Raw genomic sequence first — 21,918 nt, forward strand, 5'->3', positions numbered from 1 at the left:
ACTACAATGCGGTTTGCAGGGAATTACAGTAGGTCTAAAGCGGCCTAATCGAAGTTGCTGCGTGCATAGGTGCTTATTGGTAAGAACACAGTGGGATCAGCAATGAAAATTTTAAAAGAGGTTAGCAAACTAATATTCTGTATTTTTTGTATAAATCAGTTAAAAATGATATCAGGGATTCTTTAAGTTTTTCCTTTGTAACCCACATTCAGTCTTCAAATCAACTTTGAAGCCCAAAATTCAGGTTTGAATAAAATATGCATTTGCTTTTAGTCATTGTGCTGTTATCTAAAAATTGTGATAACTATTGTTGAAAACCCAAATATAAGTTTAAAACATTAATACATTTTATGTGTCATAATCTCCTCAATACACACAATCTAATAATAATAATAATAATAATAATAATAAAAATAATATAAGCATAATAGGGATGTGAGCCGGCGACTTTTGGTGTCTCGTGTTTTGTGTTTTGGATTCGGATTTTCGCGATGTTTTGGGTTCGGATTTGTTTCGCAAAACACCTGCCGAAAGGTTTTGGTTCGGATTTAAGGTTTCGGATTCGGATTTTTTTGGGAAAAAGCATAAAAAGTTAAAAAATCAAGTTTTTGGGCTTATTTTCACTCCTACGCTATTATTAACCTCAATAACATTCATTAACAAGCATTTCCACTAATTTACAGTGTATTCTGAACACCTCACAATATAGTTATTAGTCCAAAATGTTGCAACGAGGTATCTTTCTGGACTGCGTAGTGGAGTGGTCCCCACAATATAATAAGAAAACCATCAACTGGTCTTAATCGCACCAAAAAATGTACCTGGGCTGCGTAGAGGAGTGGGTCACCACAATATAATAAGAAAACCATCAACTGGTCTTAATCGCACCAAAAAATGTACCTGGACTGCGTAGAGGAGTGGGTCCCCACAATATAATAAGAAAACCATCAACTGGTCTTAATCGCACCAAAAAATGTACCTGGACTGCATAGAGGAGTGGGTCACCACAATATAATTTAAAAACCCTGAACTTGTATGATTCGCACCAATAAATGTATCTGTACTGCGTAGAGGAGTGGACTTTTACTGCTGAATGTGTGAACTTGGTAATATTGCAGTACCAATGGGCTTATACTGCAGGATTGGTTTGGCAAATTTTGTTGTAATTAAAAAAAAATGTAATTAGTTTTTTGTATATTTTTTTTATTAACTTTTTTTTAATTTTTTAAACACTTGGGAATATTGGGGAAATAACTATGCCCTTAGAAGCACAGAGCACGGGACACAGGACCACTGGACTGAACAGGACACAGCACACAGGACCCAGCAGCACCACTGAACTCAAAATTGACAGAGCACAGCACACAGCACCACTGGATTGATACTGCAGAATGTGTGAACTTTGTAATATTGCAGCAGTACCACTGGACTTTTACTGCTGAATGTGTGAACTTGGTAATATTGCAGTACCAATGGGCTTATACTGCAGGATTGGTTTGGCAAATTTTGTTGTAATTAAAAAAAAAAAAATTTTATAACTTTTTTTTACATTTTTTAAACACTTGGGAATAACTATGCCCTTAGATGCACAGACCACAGGACACAGCATGACTGGACTGAACAGGACACAGCACAGGACCCAGCAGCACCACTGAACTCAAAATTAACAGAGCACAGCACACAGCACCACTGGACTGATACTGCAGAACAGAACAGAAGACAGCACAGCACAGAACTAAACAGCACAGCACAGCACAGCACAGAACTAAACAGCACAGCACAGAACTAAACAGCACAGCACGAGATCTACCAGAACAGAGGACCACCTAACACACCCTCCCTCTACCCTGATCAATGCCCGAGTGAAGATGGCGGCGACTAGCGGGGAATTTATAGGTTCCGAGTATCGCGAGATCCGACAACGGGATTATGACTCGGAGCCTCGCTTTCAAGTTTTCATTTGGCGCCAATACCCGGATCCGACTCGGATCGGCAACGTTCGGGTGGGCTCGGATTCAGGAAATCCGAGTGCGCTCATCTCTAAAGCATAACTTAGTGCTGATGAATCAGCACAATTCTATCCACAAGAAACTTGCTTGCTGCTTCTTTTCTTTTGTGGTGCAAGCAGGGAAGGGGGGGGGGGGGTGCAGCAGGCAGAGGAGGTCAGCCTTAGTGCTGTCGGCTACTGCTTCACTGTGTCAGTGACAGTGACAGTGTGGAAGTGTCCCAGCCTATCACTGACAAAAGGAGCAGCCGCCAGTAGCATCACAGCATACAGTAGGAAGCACACAGGGTTCACTCAAGTTATTTAAAATAATTAAACACACCACATTGTAAGCCAATGTCTTGTGTGTGTTCACTTTTAATCCACAGAGCTGCTGGCCCTCAATGCAAAGGCACTGCAGGTAAAATAATAACACTAAGGGGTATCTATATATCTATATAAGATGTAAAATAGACTTCCCCCTAAAAATAAGACATACAAAAAGTAGATAACAGTAGGGTGAACTTTACTATGAAATAACTAACCAAATGGTTAAGGATAACATCAAATTAAGAAACAGATCAGTATATTAACAATAATAGTAAATTAGATACCCTGGATCATGCAATATTTTAATAATAATTAAAGTAGAATAGATACCATGGATCACTCAATAGGCTACAATGGGGCAAGAATAAATAGGCAGGGACTATACATTTTTCTAATGGTGAAGTATGCACCAAATTCTGCATTACATCGCAAGATAACGGATAGCTATGTAAACTGATTTTCACCATAACGGAGGGAGTTCAATATGCTAGAAGGGGCAGAAATAAATAGGCAGAGAGTTGACATTTGTCTAAAGAAGACCCCTGCATAAATGTGAATTGTGCACCAAACTATGTATTATACTGCAAGACTATCGATAATTATATTAACTGATTATCTCCATACTGGAGGGAGTTAAGTAACACTATTAAGGGCCATAATAAAACAGGCAGTCAGCTGGAATATGTTTATGCAATTGTGCATTCTAACTATGTGATACACTGCATTGTGATGTATGGATAAGCTAATGGGTCATTAACCGATTAAGCAAGGATTATTAGCAATTGACAAACATATAAAAGACCACATTGAGCACACTTAAGTATCCCATGACAAAGTTGTGCACTGCAATGAAATGTGTAGGGTTTCTTGCATGCCTCACAAACTTTGCAATTTTAAGTTATCTGCTTCCAGTTTACTCCAATGAGCTTCTGTCTGCAGAAAGGGGTTGAGTGAAAGGAACCCTCGACAGAGGCGGAACTCGATCCCTGGGAGCACCGTTATAGAGGAAAGTAATTTTCAATATATTTGTTATGTTTTCAGACACTAATGTAATTGCAATCAGATTAAATTGAAATAATTATTAAATGATAGATCATTATGCGCTACTTTTCTCCACTTTCCCTTATGTGACAAAATTTAATCTCAATCACAGGATGTCTGGGACAAAAAAATGGGATTCAAGGGATCTGGAGAAGCGTACCAAACACAGGACAGAAATATTCACCAGGACTCCAGAACTGAAAGGAAACTTCAGCGCAGATTAGGTAAACTTTCAAGCCATAAGAGAGAAATGTTACAGAACTCTCCTCCAATTTCTTACACAGACGTACTCTGACTGTTTACTTGCTACAAACTGTCTGGCAGGGAAGTTTAGGTAGGGATTAGGAGTAAAGTAACAACCAGGGTGTACATTGAATACTCTGCATTCAAACTTCTATTATTTAATTGTTTACCAGTATTATCTTCCAGATAGCTCAAGATTCTAATTAACACACCTAGAATTCACCCTTAGAGGGACATAAAGTAAAATTGACCTATATGTGCATACAGACAGCTTAATTTAATACAATTTGGGTACTAAGTATCTTGGTATTTCAAACTTTGCCACACATATCTTTACATATCTTTACACAAATTGAATAGACACAGTGTAGATAGATGCATAAAGGCTCAGCACATTAATACTGAGGGATATAAACAGAGCCGGACCCGACCCACAAGCCAATGGAAATTATCATTCTAATAAGGTCTGCAATCTGGTTACTTAATAAAGCTGTAATCCCTTGAAAACATTATGGGCTAGATTTACTATCAGGCGTGATGCATGGCGGCTTCAAACCGCCATGCATCGCGGCGGTTTTCCGGCGTGTTTGCATTGCAAACAGCCGGATTTACTATAGGGCGAATTGAGGCTTTAATTTAAAATGACTGGCGATGTGTGGCGGATTGAAAAAGCTAAACCGCCGGCGGTTTTGTTCAAACCGCCGGCGGTTTGGATGAAACCGCCACAAAACCGCCAGCCAAAAGACAGGACAGGACAGTTTTAATACCTGCTTCAGAATGGCTTGATAGCTTAAATATGCTGTTTGAACTATTTTGCCATTCAGAACATTAGAGAAAGTACCATTGACATTTAAATTATGTTGGCAATCATTATTTATTGATTAAGGGGCAAAATGAATAAAATATTATCTTATGAGGGAATAAAAAAATTTCATTATATAAAGGGGATAAAATTATTTAATTATTACATTATTTGGACAATATGTCATGACAAATTGTGCAACATAAATAATTATATCCACCATTAACAATCAGTTATTAATATTATATATTCACATTTTCTACAAAATATAATGCTATAACAGTGTCCCTTTAAAAAAAAAATATAAAAAAAAATTATTTTATAAATTATTATTACATTTATTTTGTCCCTTTAGCAATAAATAATGATTTTCCAAATGATTAAAATATCAAAAGGTGCTTTCTCTTATGTTCTGATTGACTAAATATCTGAAACAGCACACTGTTTGAACAATCTCGCTGCTCACAAGCAGCGCTTTCATTTTGGTCTATTGAATGGCGGTTTTCCGGCGGCTTTATAAACCCCCTAATAGTAAATCCGGCTGTTTGTATGTTGAACATTGTTGAAACCGTCATGGCGCTTTATACAGAGGCGGGTTTGAAAACATCATTTCTGGCCGTTTGGACGGCGGGTTTAGCCTTAGTAAATCCGGCGATGGCTAAACCGCCGCCAAACCCGCCGAAAGTCGGCGGGTTTACAAACACGCCTGATAGTAAATCTAGCCCTATGTGTGTGTTTTTTTAAATCTATCAGTATGATTTACTGTAAGAAGATACACTAAATTTACAGTTCCCTAAGTGTCATGCGACTACTGTGGCAACCACAATCACATGACAAATTATGTAGTGAGCAGAGTGACTTTTGAAGCTTTCTTATCAGCTACATATCTCATTTACATTTCTCCAGTCCTCTCTTTCCTCTGTTGTTGTTCATCATCATCATCATCTTCAACATTTATTTATATAGCTTCAGTAGATTCTGTAGTGCTTTACAATTGGGAACAAACAGTAATAATTCAATACAGGGTTATACATATATACATACATAGAGGTAAGAGGGCCCTGCTCGCAAGCTTACAATCTATGGGACAATGGGTTGATACACAAGGGTAAGTGCTACATCATATTGAATTTGTCCAACTAGAATGCAAAGGTAAAAAGTATTTAGTGACTGTATGCTCAGTCACACAACTATGTTGGTCAGAGGTTGTTGTCTTGTGTTAGCTGTGTAGAGGGTGGTAATAGGGTAATCTAGGGAGATTAAGAGGGTGGTAAAGGAATATTATAAGCTTGTCTGAAGAGGTGGGTTTTCAGAGAACGCATGAAGGTTTGAAGACTATAGGAAAGTCTTGTGGTGCGAGGGAGTGAATTCCATAAAGTGGGTGCAACTCAAAAAAGTCCTGTAACCGAGAATGGGAGGAAATGATGAGAGTGGAAGAGAGGTGCAGATCTTGAGCAGAACGGAGGTGTCGAGTTGGGAGATATTTTGAGACAAGTGAGGAGATGTATGTTGGTGCAATTTTGTTGATGGCTTTGTATGTTAGTAAAAGAATTTTATATTGGATTTGTTGAAAAACAGCCAACCAATGTAAAGACTGACAGAGTGACTTAGCAGATGAAAACCGATTTGCAAAGAAAATCAATCTAGCCGCTGTGTGCTAAATAGATTGTAGGGGCTCTAGTCTGATTTTGGGAAGACTAGGAGGGAATTACAATAGTCAATGCAGGAGATGATGAGTGCATGAATTAAAGTTTTTGCAGTGTCTTGTGTGAGATATGTGCGTATTCTGGAAATGTTTTTTGGATGTATGCAGCATGATACATATATATATAGATTTGATGTGGGGAACAAAGGATAGTTGCAAGTCAAGGATTACACCTAGGCAGCGAGCTTACAGGGTAGGATTTATGCTCATGTTGTCAATAGAAATAGAAATGTCAGGCAGGAAGCTTGTTGTCACGGAACAGGCAGAGTCGGCCGCTAACCGGTATTAGCAAAACTGAACAGGGAGGCGCGGAGTCTAACGTACTCCCGGTATTCACCAGGGACCCCGCAAGGGAGGTTGGGCTTAGCTGCAGAGGGTACGCAGGTCGTGGTTCTCCAAGACAGTCACTGGTGTAGCAACAGTAGCAGACAGGCGTAGTCAAACAGTCCAGGTCAGAGCCAGCCGAGCAGAACAGTACACATGGAAGATCCAGAGAATAGTCAGGGCAAGCCAATAATCGTAACCAACCAAGAAAATAGGCACCAAATCGTAAAGCTGGAGAATAGTAGTGAGAACTAGCCGAGTCAGAACCGAAGGATGCAGGAATCAAAAGTAACAGGGGTTGCTGGAGCTGTTGAGTGAACTAGTACTCTGGCTCCCTAATGGTGCAAGGGGTTCCTATTTAAACAATGAGGTGCAACCTGATTGGGTGAACAAGATTTGGCAGTCAGACACACTGACCGCCGACAGGTGAGCAAGGAAAGTGTCCCATTGCCTAGAAAATTTTAGAAAAGTCACAGACCATATCTTGAACCACAGGTACTGATGAACTGGAAGCTTCAGAAAAGGTGGAAAGTACAGGGTGTCTGCCAAAGATGGTAAAGAAGGGAGACACTCAGGCATGTTGTTTGATATTATGTGAGAACTCTGCCTAGGGTAGATCATCACTCCAGGAGGATAGGTGATTGGAGCAGTAACAACAGAGGAACATCTCCAAATCCTGGTTGACCCGCTCAGTTTGACCTTTGGTCTGGGGATGGTATCACAAGGAAAATTTTTGCTTGATTCTCAGATTATTGCAGAAGGACCTCCAGAATCTAGAAATAAATTGTACACCCCTATCGGAGATGATTTCAAGAGAGAAAGCCACATGGGAAGAAAGTGCCAACTGAATTCTTCTGCGCTCACAAAGGAAGCATCTACCTCAAGAAAAAACAGTAAGTGTTGGTCTGGTTGTCTCAATACAGGAGTTCTCTCTTTTAGAACCTAAAAGGCCAGAACTGCCATCTGAGGTCAGTTCTTGACTTGTCAGCCTTTACGGGTGAGTGAAGTGATGGGTGCAAATAAGGAAGAGAAATTTTTAATGAACTGCCGATAGTAGTTGCAGATACCAAAGAAACGCTGAGTAGCTTTAAGACTCGAGGGTTGAGACCAATTAAGGATGGATTCCACCTTTTTGGGATCCATTTTAAGTCCCATGCCAGAAATTAGCTGAGGCTGTTCAAAAAGACACTTTTCCAACTTGCAATACAAGTGATTGGTATGGAGATGAGACAAAACTTCTTTGACATAATTTTGATGAGAGGTAAGGTTCTGAGAAAAGACCAGAATATCATCAAGGTAGACAACTACAGACTGGTACAAAAGATCTCTGAAGATTTCGTAGACAAATTCTTTAAAAACTGCAGGGGCATTACAAAGCCCAAAGGGCATCACAAGATACTCATAGTCACCGTCTCTAGTATTTTAAGTGGTTTTCAACTCGCCGCTTTGGCGAATCCGAATAAGTCCCTCTAGGTTAGAAGTCCCTCTAAGATCCAGTTTGATGAAAATCTGGGCTCCACAAATCTGATCAAAGAGTTCTGATATGAGGGGAAGAGCATAGAGGTTTTTGACCATAATAGCATTCAACTTACGGTAGTCAATACAGGGTCTAAGGGTACCATCCTTCTTTTTGACAGAAAAGAACCCTGTACCTGCTGGAGAGGAAGACTTGTGGATAAAACAACGTTCAAGAATTTTAGAGATGTAGTCAGACATGGCTTGAGTATAGAGGAAAAACCCTGCCTCTTGGGATGCTTTTGCTGGGTATAAGGTTGAAGGGGCAATCCCAAGGACAGTGTGGATGCAGGGACTCAACTGCGACTTTGCTGAACATATCTAAAAACTTGGTGTAGGCCTCAGGGAGGACTGGCTGCGGAGTGGAGGCTAGACAGAAAATCGAAGTCCTGGAAGGATGTAGAGCAGTCAAACAATGCTGTTTACAGGTGGAGCCCCAAGATATAATTTGAACACAAGACCAAACTGTGGACAGTGAGCTTTAAGCCAGGGAAGGCCAAAAGAACAGGGTTGATGGACTGAGGAAGAATTAGGAAACTTATCCACTCAGAGTGAAGCACTCCTACCGACAGCTGTAAGGGACTGGTAATACGGTCGATGAAACCGTTGGTGATGCAATTATCATCTATCGCAGTCAGTGCCAGAGACTGTGGCAATGGATGGTAGGATGGAGAGATGGAGCTTGGAAGCCAACTGGCGGAAATGAAGTTCCCAGCGGATCCAGAGTTCACGAAAGCTGCCAACTGCTGGGGGCCATACGGAGAGAAGAGAGTAATCAGCATAAGATATTCAGAATCTCTCAGAGAGTAGGGAGTGAGGGACTTGGATTCTAGAACGACCCTCTTAAAGTCCGTTAGGATAGGGCGTTTCCTGGCCTCTTGGGACATAAGGAAAGGAGATGACCCGTGTCCCCACAATAAAGGCAAAGGCGGTTCTTAATGCATTGCTTGAGACTGAAACCGAGGTGCCAGGCGAGGGAGAGGAAACTGGGTCTGTTCTCCTTCTTGAATACGCTCCCTATGGCAGATGTCCACCTTAATGCAAAGAGAGATTAAATTATCAAGACTAGACGGGAGATCGCAGGAGGTCAGGTCATCCTTAATGCGGTCGTTTAACCCCTGCCAAAAGGTGGCTGTAAAGGCCTCATTGTTCCAGTGAAGTTCTGAGGCTAAACTTCAAAACTGCACGTCATATTGCCTAGAAGAAAGTGGACCTTGGCGGAGAGCTAGTAGGCCGAAGGCAGCAGAGGAAACACAGCTGGGCTCATCAAAACCCTTATGAAAATTCTCAATGAAGGTGGAAGAATTCTGGAGCATGGGGTCATCCCGTTCCCAGAGGGTAGATGCCCAGGCCAAAACTTGGCCAGAGAGGAGGGAAATAACATAAGCCACCTTGGTCCTCTCGGAGGCAAAATTTTCCGACGCAAGCTGAAACTTAATTGTGCTCTGGTTCAGGAACCCACAACATCTCTTGGGATCGCCATTGTATTTTTCTGGCGAGAGAATACGTAGACCTCTGAAACTAGAAGTGCTGACAGTTGAGGCGGTGGCGGCAGCAGATACCTTTATCGCTAGGGTAGCTTGGCTTGCTGAAAGAGACCCCTGGAGGGTGTCTAGGTGGGATACGACCCCATGTAGACACTGTAGGCGCTGCGCCTGATTGGAGTCTTGCTGGTCCACCCTCTGGGCTAAATGGAGCATAATTTGTCGGGCAGAGGGTTCGATCTGTCCACTCATTATGGCCAGAGTATCACGGAACAGGCAGAAATGGCCACTAATCGGTATTAGTGCAACTGAGCAGGGAGGCGCAGAGTCTAACAAACCCCCGGTATTCACCACGGACCCCCATAAGGTAGTTTGGGCTTAGCTGCAGAGGATATGCAGGTTTCGGTTCTCCAAGACAGTCACCGGTGTAACGACAGGTGTGGTCAAACAGTCCAGGTCAGAGCCAGTCAAGCACAAAAGTACACAGTGAAGATCCAGAGAATAGTCAGGGCAAGCCAATAATTGAAACCAACCGAGCAAATAGGCACCAAATCGTAAAACAGGAGAAAAGCAGTGAGAAATAGTTGAGTCAGAACTGAAGGATGCAGGAATCAGAAGTAATAGGAGTTGCTGGTGCTGGTTAGTAAACCCATACTTTGGCATCCTAATGGTGCCAGGGGTTCCTATTTAAGCAATAAGATGCACCCTACATATGACAAAATATATTTCATTCTATTTTTTACCATTGTTTTATCTGACTATAATTCATTTAGGACTTTTAAATCTAACCAGAAGCAGGGCTTTTACTCTTTTTGTCTTTTGTCTTTTTGTACATTTGCATAACTTTCTATAACTTATATTTACTATATTCTGTCTGTACTTTCACTCTTCACACACATCATCTACAGTACATGTAGCACCTTCTATATCAGGACAAGAATTCAGAGCATCATATTAATCACTATATATGATTTAGAGGCACAGACTACAGTATTACTAATAAAATATTTAGATTTTAGAATATTTAATTGTTATCTATATGCTTTCTTTATATTTGCCATATAGTCTGATAGAATCATATGATCATATTAAAAGTACTTGTACTTAAATAAGATAAATTGATGACCAGTTCCACCCTCTTGAGCAGCAGCTGTCAAAGAGGTTTAAACATGAATTGGATCTTGCTCCATTTATTGGTCTTTATAGGTGAGTTCCTATATTTGTTATTAGTCAGGGACACTGGAGAGATCTGACATTTTTTTTCACGAGGAAAGCTGTTGATATGGGCACTGAGGACACTCATCCGATTGGACATAAAATCCCAGCAACCAATAGAACAGATTAGCTGAACAGAACTGACCCCTTTGCCTGCCTGTCTGTCTCAATTTATGCAAGAGGAGTCTCTGTGCTTTACAGGAACAATGTTATTGGTAGGATCCCTATTATTGTCTCTTATAGATAAATATAGTCAAGCATGTAATATAAGTATCCTGATCAAAAAGTATTTTCTTGCCACTTTGCCGCCAATGGTTCTGAATCTAGATTAGACATGGCTTTTTTTGAATGACTTCATAGAAAATACATGGGCAGCACGGTGGCGTAGTGGTTAGCACATCTGCCTTACAGCACTGGGGTCATGAGTTCAATTCCCGACTATGGCTTTATATGTGAGGAGTTTGTATGTTCTCCCCGTGTTTGCGTGGGTTTCCTCCAGGTGCTCCGGTTTCCTCCCACACTCCAAAAACATACTGGTAGGTTAATTGGCTGCTAACAAATTGACCCTAGTCTGTGTGTCTGTCTATGTCTTTGTGTGTGTGTGTGCGTGTGTGGGAATTTAGACTGTAAGCCCCAATGGGGCAGGAACTGAAGTGAGAGTTCTTTGCGCTGCAGAATTAGTGGCGCTATATAAATAAATGCAGATGATGATGATGATAATCCAATGAATAGCTGTAATAAAACCCATTAAAAATATATATATATAGTAGTAATTGCATTGAATTTTACAGTACCTAATACCCCTAGTATTTATCAATTACTCCACACAGAATATATGTTTTTCAATACAAAAATCATAATCTTGTAGTGATTTTTAGTGGTCCAGAGAAATGTGGTAACGTGGATTACTGATTATCTCAGAAAGGTTGACTCAGACAAAAAGAACTACCAAGGAAGCTGAGGATAAGGCAAAGGTGTATATAGTATTGCCCTCTGATGAAGCCCACACAAAACATTTGGAGGCAATAAATGCTTATACATATTTTTTTCTTACTCAAGCAACCCGCCAGAAACTATTCTACATATCTAAACAGTCTACACATCTAAGCATGGTAACAAAGCTTTTAGCCTTGTTAACGAGGCACATATTGTATATTCTTCCACTGTTATCCTCACACTGTACAATAAAGATATTGAATTAGTAATAGATCCTGAGCCATTAATTTCTGTTTTGCTGAATTTTACTCACCTTAATATACAAAGTAAATCACAGTCTCATCTACAGAAATTGAGATATCTTCAATACAAATGCCTTCACTAATTATAGGACACATTGGACTACTAGAAGCAGACATTACACTAGACAATATACTAGTTGAACAAACTATAATGTATTTTCCTACCTCTATATCACTGGGCATTGACGGTTTATCAGTTGAGCTCTTTAGACTCCAATGAGACCTATTGAGCCCATCAGGAGCCATATGCACACTGCTAGAGGGCAGGTGCAAATACATGCCGATGATGATTACAGCCACCAGCACATGCTAGCTGCTGCTGATTGCAAATTCACCTCTAAAACTAATAGGTGCTTTCAGCATTGATCAATGCATAAATTATTGTATTTTGTGGACAGATTTTTAAAATATTTTTTTGCTACTTTTATTATTATGCAAGAATTAATATTATATCTGCTGCATTATAAAAAGCCTAATGAGCTATTTTTTTATCAAACCAAATTTGAACAAACTATTATTCTGCTCATGACCTGGCTGTGTGCATGCATATGTGGGTGTATGTATGCCTGATGTATGCTTGATGTAAGCCTGGCATATAAGCTGGATGCATCTGGAGATGTCTAAAATTCAGTATACAGTTATAAGTGTGTAAATAACACCCATTTGCGGTCAACTCAGTATGATTTCCTTTGTGTCCTTATCTATTAAACATATGGATCTGTATATAAGAAAAGTATGTTACCTTCCTCAGTGAGAGAAGCCTTAGTTAGGCTGAGTACACACTACAAAAACTTTCAACCAATTTGTTATGACTAATGATTTTACAAATGACTGAAGTTCCAGTCTGCCGATACATGCGTACACACTATACATGATTAGATCTTTGCTCTTCATCCGGTCCTGTAGTCATTTAGAGAATAACAGCACAGTATTCATTCATTCATTCGTTCCTCTCACACTGATTAACAGCCTTGTTATAGCTATCTACATGTTATTACAAATTTCGTTAGCTTCAGTGACTCTGAAACAAAATATTCAGTCTCAGAATGAACAGACAAATTATTTCATCTACATTTATATATTTATTCATCGGGACATGTTCATTGCCAACATCGGCTGAAAATATCATAATTCTGTAAACTCTATGGAGATCGAGATCATAAGTGCATACACACTGCAGGATCGGAAGGCGGTTGGAGCGAGATTATTAGTTTTACCGGCCAACCAAATGAACTGACAATTGGTGCTTTGGAATGACTATTATTCAACGTGTATGTGTACACAATACTGCGATATTGGGGCGAGCAGTCGGTTTATAGGTGTTTGGCAACATACTTGGCTGAAAAACCTGTAGTGTGTATCTACCCTAACAGTATTATTGAAGCCAGTGAAAGATCCAACAAAATTTTAATCCAACCACCCTCGCTCTTATTAATATGGTTATTAAAACATTCGCAAAATTACTAGCATTTTGTAGGGTAATAATAATTGCAGTACACAAAGATCAATCTAGCTTACTGGCATAAAGATCTATTACTTCCAATTATCATAAATTGCATACAAACATGACAATGAAGGTTCTAAAATTATTGCACCATTAGATGTAGCAAAAGCATCTAATGGTGGCTAAGTTTCAGGAACCTTCCTCCTGGAGCGAGATACTCACTTAAGGTGTTCATTATTATCTGCAATATTTGTATAGCACTAGAACCCCTAGCTCAGATAATACAAAATAACAAGAACATAGTGGGATTTGGCCTTGTTGGAATAGAAGAGAAAATATCTATGAATACAGACGAAATGATAATATACTTAGTTGGTCCTCAAACATCCCTGCAAAATATGTTTGAGACAATTAATCACTTTGGGAAATATTCAATTCAGGTTTCAAAATTAACTGGAGCAACTTGATCTTATTCCCAGTAGCAACTGAAATATAACTGAATTTGACACTTTGATCATGTCAGCTAATTTGGATCAAAGCATTTGAATACATAGGCACAAACATAAGCACACTTGACTACATTATGAGTTTAATTATATCACTATGGTAAGACTGAGGTCTCACCCTAGTGATATAATTTTTTTTTAACAGAAAAAAATTATCTTGTCACAACTCCCTCTTTCCATGAATGGGAAGATAAATTTAATAAATATGATCCTATTACCCATACAAAATTATATATTTTTAGTATTTTCATATATTTCCAATTTTCTTTTCTCAATTAATATTCAAGACAATGCATAAGTTATTTATTCAACTGTTGGGAAGGATCTAAATGAAAATGTAGTTATAGAACCTTGCAGAATACTACTTCAAAGACAAATGCAGGATTTCTAGAGGGGGGGGGGGGTTATAAATATTGGATTTAGAAAAAATTGTTTCCAGTTGGCTCTGCCCACTGGCGTGTGTAGTGGTGGGGATGGGGACTATATTCATCACAAAATTACCATTGAACAATACAATATGTTGTTGTTTGTTTGTTTTTGTTTTAAACATATTTCAGATGTTATTATCTGTCTTCTAAGTGATGGGTAACCTGTAAATTGCCCCTGAGGGCATAATGGGATTTGTATTTACACATCCGGATTGCCCCAGGTTGCTTACGATTAGTCCAAACACATACTGCTCTGATATTGCTCTCTCAATGAATTGTTTTTAAATGGAGGAATTTACTTATACAGGGATTAGAAACCATTACTTATTACTCCAATGCTCAAAAACATAAAAATAGGAATAACAAGTGCGTTACTGTTTTTATACACAATATTTTAGATGACTCTAACTCTACTTTTTTCCTTTTATATTAGTCTAATGTAAATTTCAAGGGGTAATTTCAAAAGATCACAATTTAACATGCCTACATTGTTTGCCCAAAAGTCTATATCCCATATTTCCTCTCAGAGCTCAACTGTCAATATTATTTAGGTATGATACAATAGAATATCGCATATATGACATCATGGCCTTGTCTGAAAAAAACTGAAAATATACAGGCTATTAGTAAAAAAGGCCAACCCCCTAAATTTACTAATAGCTTGCATAGATGGATAGCATAAAACTATAGCGAGCATATGCATTCCCCTATACTTAGCACAATTAAGCAATTAAAAATAAAATAACTTTGGCCCAAAATCGCCTCATGAACTGTACTGTGAAAGTTTGTCTTATCTATACTTAACCACGTGTACAGTAGAAGCCTACTATGAGCTCAAAGAATAAAGAACTTCCAAAAAATAAACCTAAAATGATTCACTCTGTAGTTCAAATTATTTTAGATCAGGTGTCATTATAGCTACTTGTCTAAAGGGAAATTATTACATCCCCAAATCATGTGATTAAGGAGTCTTCTCCCAAATTAACCAAATCCGTGTTGTCAAGACTACTACCCACTGAATCTTTGAGATACTCAAAATCTAGCACAGTCTGAGTGAACTAAAACTCTTAGTGTAAGAGCGTGAAGGTATCTACTACTGTAGATGAGATCACTCTCTTTATTGAGCTTCAATATACAGCAGCATACTTGCTTAAGAGCAATAATTTAATCATTCCATTCAGCAAATGAAACCGTATAAAAAGCCACAATCAAAGATAATTGCCCAAAACAGACTGTGGAACGGCATATATGCACAGATCTGAAAAAAACATTTTATTTCTTCTGTCACTAACATTAAATCAGATAACTGTTTTTAAAGTTGACCGTTATACAGCAATTTTTTTATAGCCTATTCAATTCAAATTAATCCAACCACAAAAGAAAAAATGTCAGTCTATATGCACATGACTATGTTGGGAAATGTGATAGCTTATAAACACTTAAATTATTGCTTCTATCTATAAAATGATCTTACTTGCATGATGTCATTAAAAAATAATATATTTAAGATTTACACAATTGCACAAAAATATAAATACATGAATGTGTTCAGCAGATAATGAAAATACTTTCTTACAAGTGGTTCATAACAAGGGTTGTGTGGACCCTTTTGGGTACGTGACAACATTTCTGGGGGTGCGAGTTATTACTCTAGATTTTTAGCAGAATATTATTTTTAACATTTGGATATGTAAATTAGTAGTAATTAGTTAAAATGGTGTCCAAAAAGATTGGTGCGAGATGGCTTTGACCCTAGTGAGCAACAATAAAGATGTATATAAAAGTACCGTGCAATAAACTTATGTTTCTGACATTTAAATGAGTTTGAGGACGTGGAGATTTGATATTTAACTGGCAGCCGCAGTGCCCATTCATCTCTGCAAAACTCCCTAGTTTATACATATGGTGGGCATCACCCCCTATTATCTACTATATAAAAGCCTAGTGGCGTGTGTCTGTGTGTGGGAAAAAAAAAACCAAGCTGCAGCGCCACCTGCTGGGCGAAGTTATACACTGACCTACTAAATTCTTAGTGTGTGTGGAAAAAAAAGACTCAGAAAGGGCTGAAATTTGCTGCAGCGCCACTTGCTGGGTAACTCCACCCAGCAGGTGGCACTGCAGCAAATTTCAGCCCTTTCTGAGTTTTTTTCCCCACACACACTAAGACTGACCTACTAAATTCTTAGTATGTGTGGAAAAAAAAACTCAGAAAGGGCTGAAATTTGGTATACTAAGATGTTTTTAATTTGTTAATTGTTAAAAGTGTTTATAAAGATTTTAAAAATATATATATATATATTTCTTGAAGGAGAAGTGACAGTTGGGAGTAGTTGGTGGTTGCCGGGGGTGACAGTGGGGAGTGGTTGGTGGTTGCCAGGGGTGACAGAGCGAGAGGAGTGTGATACTCAGGACCGCTGAGAGAGATCCCTGTGTCTGGATAGACATCTGGATAGATGTGGCGATAAAGATGAAGGATGAGGTGATGGAGAAAAATGATGAGGTGGTGACATGTGGACAAAACCACATTAAAAAAGGGCACTTGCATCGGGAAGTAACGTTCTTCCCCTGAGGAGGCCTGGGCTATGGCCCAAATGCATGACAAGAACCTTTTTAACACCTTAAGTAGCTTGATTTGACTAGAATGCATGAGTATCATGCACGGGTTAACTTGTTTTTAATAAGTGTCTTACCGCAGCCGGGCACATTTTATACTGGAAAGTGCATTTTTATTAATGTTTTCAGTAAATATTAGTCGGTCCCCACAGTTAAAATGATTAAATGGAAACTAATGCAGGAGATATTGGGCAATTGGCAATATCACTGCATCTGTGGCTCCAAAATGACCATTTTTAGCCCTGTGTACAGATATAGGTCAAAGGAATAAACCATTGCTAAAACAACAATCTAGATTTCCACTCCTCAAATAATATGATGCAATATCAGGCAATACCATATGCAATCAAATCTACAGTTTCTGTCTATTATAGAATGATAAGGTTGAATACAACAGGAACCTTTAGGATCTTACTATTGCTGGTCAAATATTCAAAAGTGGTGATATAAATAGTTTTTTTAATTGTTTCTCCATAGGTAATCCGGCAGCAGATAAAAGGAAATTATTATATAAAATATATTTTGATCCTCAGTTGAACAATATTTTGCGACATTCATAAAATCATTTATGAGAGACTTTCGGAAACTTTCTTAACGTGAACCTGTTACTTAAACATAGTGGAAACATCCATTATGTGAGCTGTACCAATATTCACTAAAAGGCATTTTATTAATTAATTAAAATGCTCGAAATCTAGTAATGAGACTTTCCTGTTTTGTTGTGGACAGTACCTCTCCATTCTACTTATTTTTGCATCCAACATGCATCATATTACATCTTAATGTGTTAAATTTAAACTTCCACATCTTACTAAACTTCTCTATTTTAGCTAAATCATTATGCATTTGTCATTTGTATCAATCCTGTTACAAATCTTTCAGCACGAAGTAAGAACACGGATAGATATATTAAATGTAGCATGCAAGTAGTATATACAGTATGGTATTCTTGGGAATTATTGCAATTTACTTGGCTTTCAGGAAGAATTTAGCCACAAAAGAACTCCCATCCCAGTAACAATATAGACCCATCTCTCCACCCTAAGTGCTGGAATCCCTGGGCCTCATTATATGTGGGGGATTCCAGTATTTAAAGTGACATTGCATGAGGGCTTATGATGGACATATTTTTCCAATCAGAAAAACATAATCGGCCTGACTCATTAAAGAGAACAAATCAAAAAATAAAGGAGTAAATTTGCTCCTGGACAAACTATGTTACAATGCAAAGGGTGCAAATTAGTTTATTATTTTACACATAAGGAAAATACTGGCTGCTCTTTCATCTAGCACACAAATACTTTATTTAAAAGCTTTATTTTTTCGCTAAAATTTAAAATTGATCTAGGACACGCCCTACTGCTACCATAATGGGTCCCCACATTTTAAATTTACCCACCCCTTCCAATGCAACATAATTTTGCCAAGGTGCAAATTTACTCCTTTATTTTGCTTTCCTTACTTTAATGAGTCAGGCCCAATATTGTTAAGCTTGTGTTACGATTCATACCAGTGACTGGTAAACTCAGTTTTGCATAGCATAGGATTGAGTTAGGTACTACATTTTTTTTTAATTCAATCAGATGCTTTTTATGCTCAAAACATATTTCAAAACATATTTTTAAATTAACTTTTCAATTTCAATCAGGAAAAAAAAGTTTTGCACACTGATGTACGGAAAATAGAACTAGTTATCTAATACTCCACATAGTTTAGTGGTATCTAATATGGAAAGCACAGCAGAGCCACATGGAATCACAGGGCAATGAAATTATTAAATAATTGCCTAATGATGTATATACATCATACAAGTGATCTCTTTGAATTTTCAACATTAAACAGTAAGATTTACCTGTGAGAATATAATGATTTCAAGTGTTGGATACTTATTATAATGTATTGAACCAAACAATTAATGCCCCTAGCTAAATATATTGTTATGAAATGTTGCAAAGACTCCCCTGTACATTTCAAAAGCAAAAATAAACTGTATGATGCAACCTGCTTTAACAATCTCGCACTTGCATCCAATGTGCATATACTTAATCCACTTCATACTGTTTTATATAAACACAGTTATCGGTCATTGTAAATGTGACTTTTGGAATATTTTCAAAGGAGCAAGGCCGGATTGGTACTAAACAGTAGCTATGGTATTCATAGCAGAGCAACCAACATTTATTTACACAACAAATATATTTATTTTTCTTTCAGTATAGTGATATCACAGGGGCTCCATTATTAATTTGACCTAATGGAGTGATATTTATTGGTGTAAAAATGTAACCAGTACAGTGAAAGTGGCCATGATTTGATATTATTTTATTGAAAACAAAGATGGGAGACCTAAGAATGCTGTAGAGTGCCTTTTATAAAAACAAACATTTGGAAACCCATAACAGCCTAACAATATTCTGAGTCACCACGGCCGTTCTGCAAAATTTGAAAGTTGCAAGATTGCCAGCCCAGGCATGCATAGATACCAGGGAAACAGGCCTGGTAGCTAAGGGGTCTGAGTAGGGTAGCCACCACCACTGATACAGTGTCGTTGCTACCCATAATACTCAAAGCACTGCTCCTGTCTGCCATATTACCTGAGCTTAATGAGCTCCTTGCTGTGTTATCCCCCACACTGCAAGGCATTTGAAGTCCCAGAATGCCATGTTTGTGAACTGGCAATCTAGGGTTCCAAAGTTACATTTTGCATAAGCATTACCACACATTTCCTAAAGTCAAAACTATTTAAACTGAGTACAGAATAAAACATAGTAGCAGGGTGCTTTTCCAGCAGGTTGTTGCTGCTAGATTTATAAATGCAAGTAATATTTATAACTGAGGCACCCAGCTGCTCTTTAATAAATGCATATTATGCCACAAGCCACTTATGTTAAATAACTATATTGAATAATTAGTAAATTATAAACCAGGACAAAACATAAAAGTTTCCACAACAGCTAATTTCCAACTATTTATATGAAATTATTTGCAGGCAATGGAGTCTCCTCTAACCTTATGTTGCTTCCACATGATCCCAAGAGCTTTCATCTCATGCTTGGCATGCTTTCCTTCCTGCAGACACTGGTAGCATACAGGGGTCCTGCAATTCAGGCAATACATGCTGTAGTTCTCCAGTTCATGATCGGCACAGGTGGGGAATTTGCGTGGTGTGTTAGGTGGCACTAACGCTGTACAAGCTGTTTTTTGATTGTTAGTAGTGGAAGGTTGTAGCTGAGAGGGTGGCACTAGTCTGTGCTTAGCAAAAGGTCCCCTAGTAGGGTGACATTTCCTCTGACAAGTGGAACAATACAGAACATCACATTGTTCACACATAACTGCGGCCTCTGCTGGGTTTGTGTCACACAACTGACACCTGGCATTGGCAACAAATCCTCTAGATGCCTCTGGCGTACTGCTGCCTTCTGCGTCAGGTACTGCGCTACGCTCTTGCTGGTACCGCTGCACTATAGTTTCTAGCAGTCGATTGCGCTGGAAGCCCCTCAATCCTCTCTCGTCCAAGGATGCACTGCGATGGCATTGCGGACAAGTGATGGAGGAAGAACTACATAAACTGCCATGCATGCCTCGGGAGGATGCTCCAGATGAAGCAGCTAAAGATGGGGCTGGAGCTGGAGGTAATACCCTTACGCCATTAGGTGACTTGAGGCTCGGCGTGTACGAACCATAACCGCTATCTGTCTCGCTATAGAGGCTCATCTTATCCAGGTGATCCGGGTAATCATAGTCAGCCCCCATAAGCAACATCGGACGGGCTGCATGAGGTAGATGCTCGGTTTCTGGGGTTTGCACTACAATGGTACGGGCACATGGCAGACAGATGTTGTGTGAGCAGGGTAGGATCAAAGGCTCACGAAAAAAAGAGCCACAAACAGGGCATTTTAGCTCTTCCTCCATTACGCTCGTGTAACTGTCTTCTGTTTCCTCTCACAAACACTGATGTGTCATGGGACTATATAGGAGAGACCTAATGGGATTAGGTAAAAAAAATAAGGGACTGAAGAAATTACTGGTTACAAATAAGAATTGTTTAGAGAAGAAAATCACAAAATATGTAGTCAATGCTATGAAACGTCCGCCACTTGGGAAGGGGAAAGAAGCATGAACAGCTCTCGAAAAGCTGCAACATCCAGTGATAAATTCCGTGGACTGGTAGTGGGGAAATAACAATAAGCAATTAGTTATATGGTGCCAAAAATCATAATACTGTAATGATAAAAATAGGCATACGGGAAAAAACAAACAGTAAATGATATATAAGGTGGAGTGAGGAATGGCAGCGTCAAGATTCTGTTCCTGTTGCCAGTGCAGTGCGTTGCGATTCCCTTGTTCTTCTCTACACGCCTCCTCCAGCGCTCTATACAGAAGACAGACAGAATGGACGCTGACTTCAGCACCACAGACCAACGGACAGCGCCTTAGTCAAACCGACAAGTTGATTGACCTTGATTTAGCCGAGACTTGGGGGTCTACCCGCTGTAGAGCTCTTTCCCTTTGATCTCAGCAGATAACCTCATAAAACCACCCAGTCGGGCAATGATGACTACAGCTGTTTTGATTTGGCTGGCAGGACAGATGAGAAAAGGAAAAGAGGAGAAAGGAGGAGGGATTTTGCCGGGGGAAGAAAAATAAAGAGGAGGGGGAGAGCAAGAATGAAATGCTGCTAGCAAATAAGTGCAAGGTTTGCTACAAACACCCATGTTCCGAATATTAAGTAGGAAGTAGGGATTTATACTGAATTAATTACAAATATTAATATTAAAGTTTACATGTCTCTGGCTTCCATTTATTTTAATTTTATGTGCGCTGTCAAAATTTGCAAGATTTTAAATTAGTGCCATTTTTATTCTCATTGACGTTAAAAGTATGTATATTACATGTATGATGTAAGCATAATTAGTGCATGTATAACGTTAATGAGTTAAAATGGTAAAAGTCATTTTTAAGGAAAAATCTGTTTTCGATTTAGCAGCAAGCCTGCCAATGCTCAATTTCTGAATCTTTACAATGAGAGATGGGCAAGCATTTTAA

General features: G+C 38.9%; 1 protein-coding gene across 2 annotated transcripts in view; it reads right to left on the reverse strand.

Moving 5' to 3' along the window:
* Window positions 1-21,459, reverse strand: part of TRIM67 (tripartite motif containing 67) — a 92,676-nt gene extending 71,217 nt beyond the window's left edge. For both annotated transcript variants that reach the window (XM_075203470.1, XM_075203469.1), the window contains exon 1: window positions 19,882-21,459. In XM_075203470.1, coding sequence (XP_075059571.1) covers window positions 19,882-20,784 — 903 coding nt within the window. In that variant the 5' untranslated portion in view covers window positions 20,785-21,459. The remainder of the gene's footprint in view (window positions 1-19,881) is intronic.
* Window positions 21,460-21,918: the final 459 nt, after the last annotated feature.

The sequence above is a fragment of the Mixophyes fleayi genome, chromosome 3, assembly GCF_038048845.1.
Source record: "Mixophyes fleayi isolate aMixFle1 chromosome 3, aMixFle1.hap1, whole genome shotgun sequence".
Taxonomy (NCBI): domain Eukaryota; kingdom Metazoa; phylum Chordata; class Amphibia; order Anura; family Limnodynastidae; genus Mixophyes; species Mixophyes fleayi.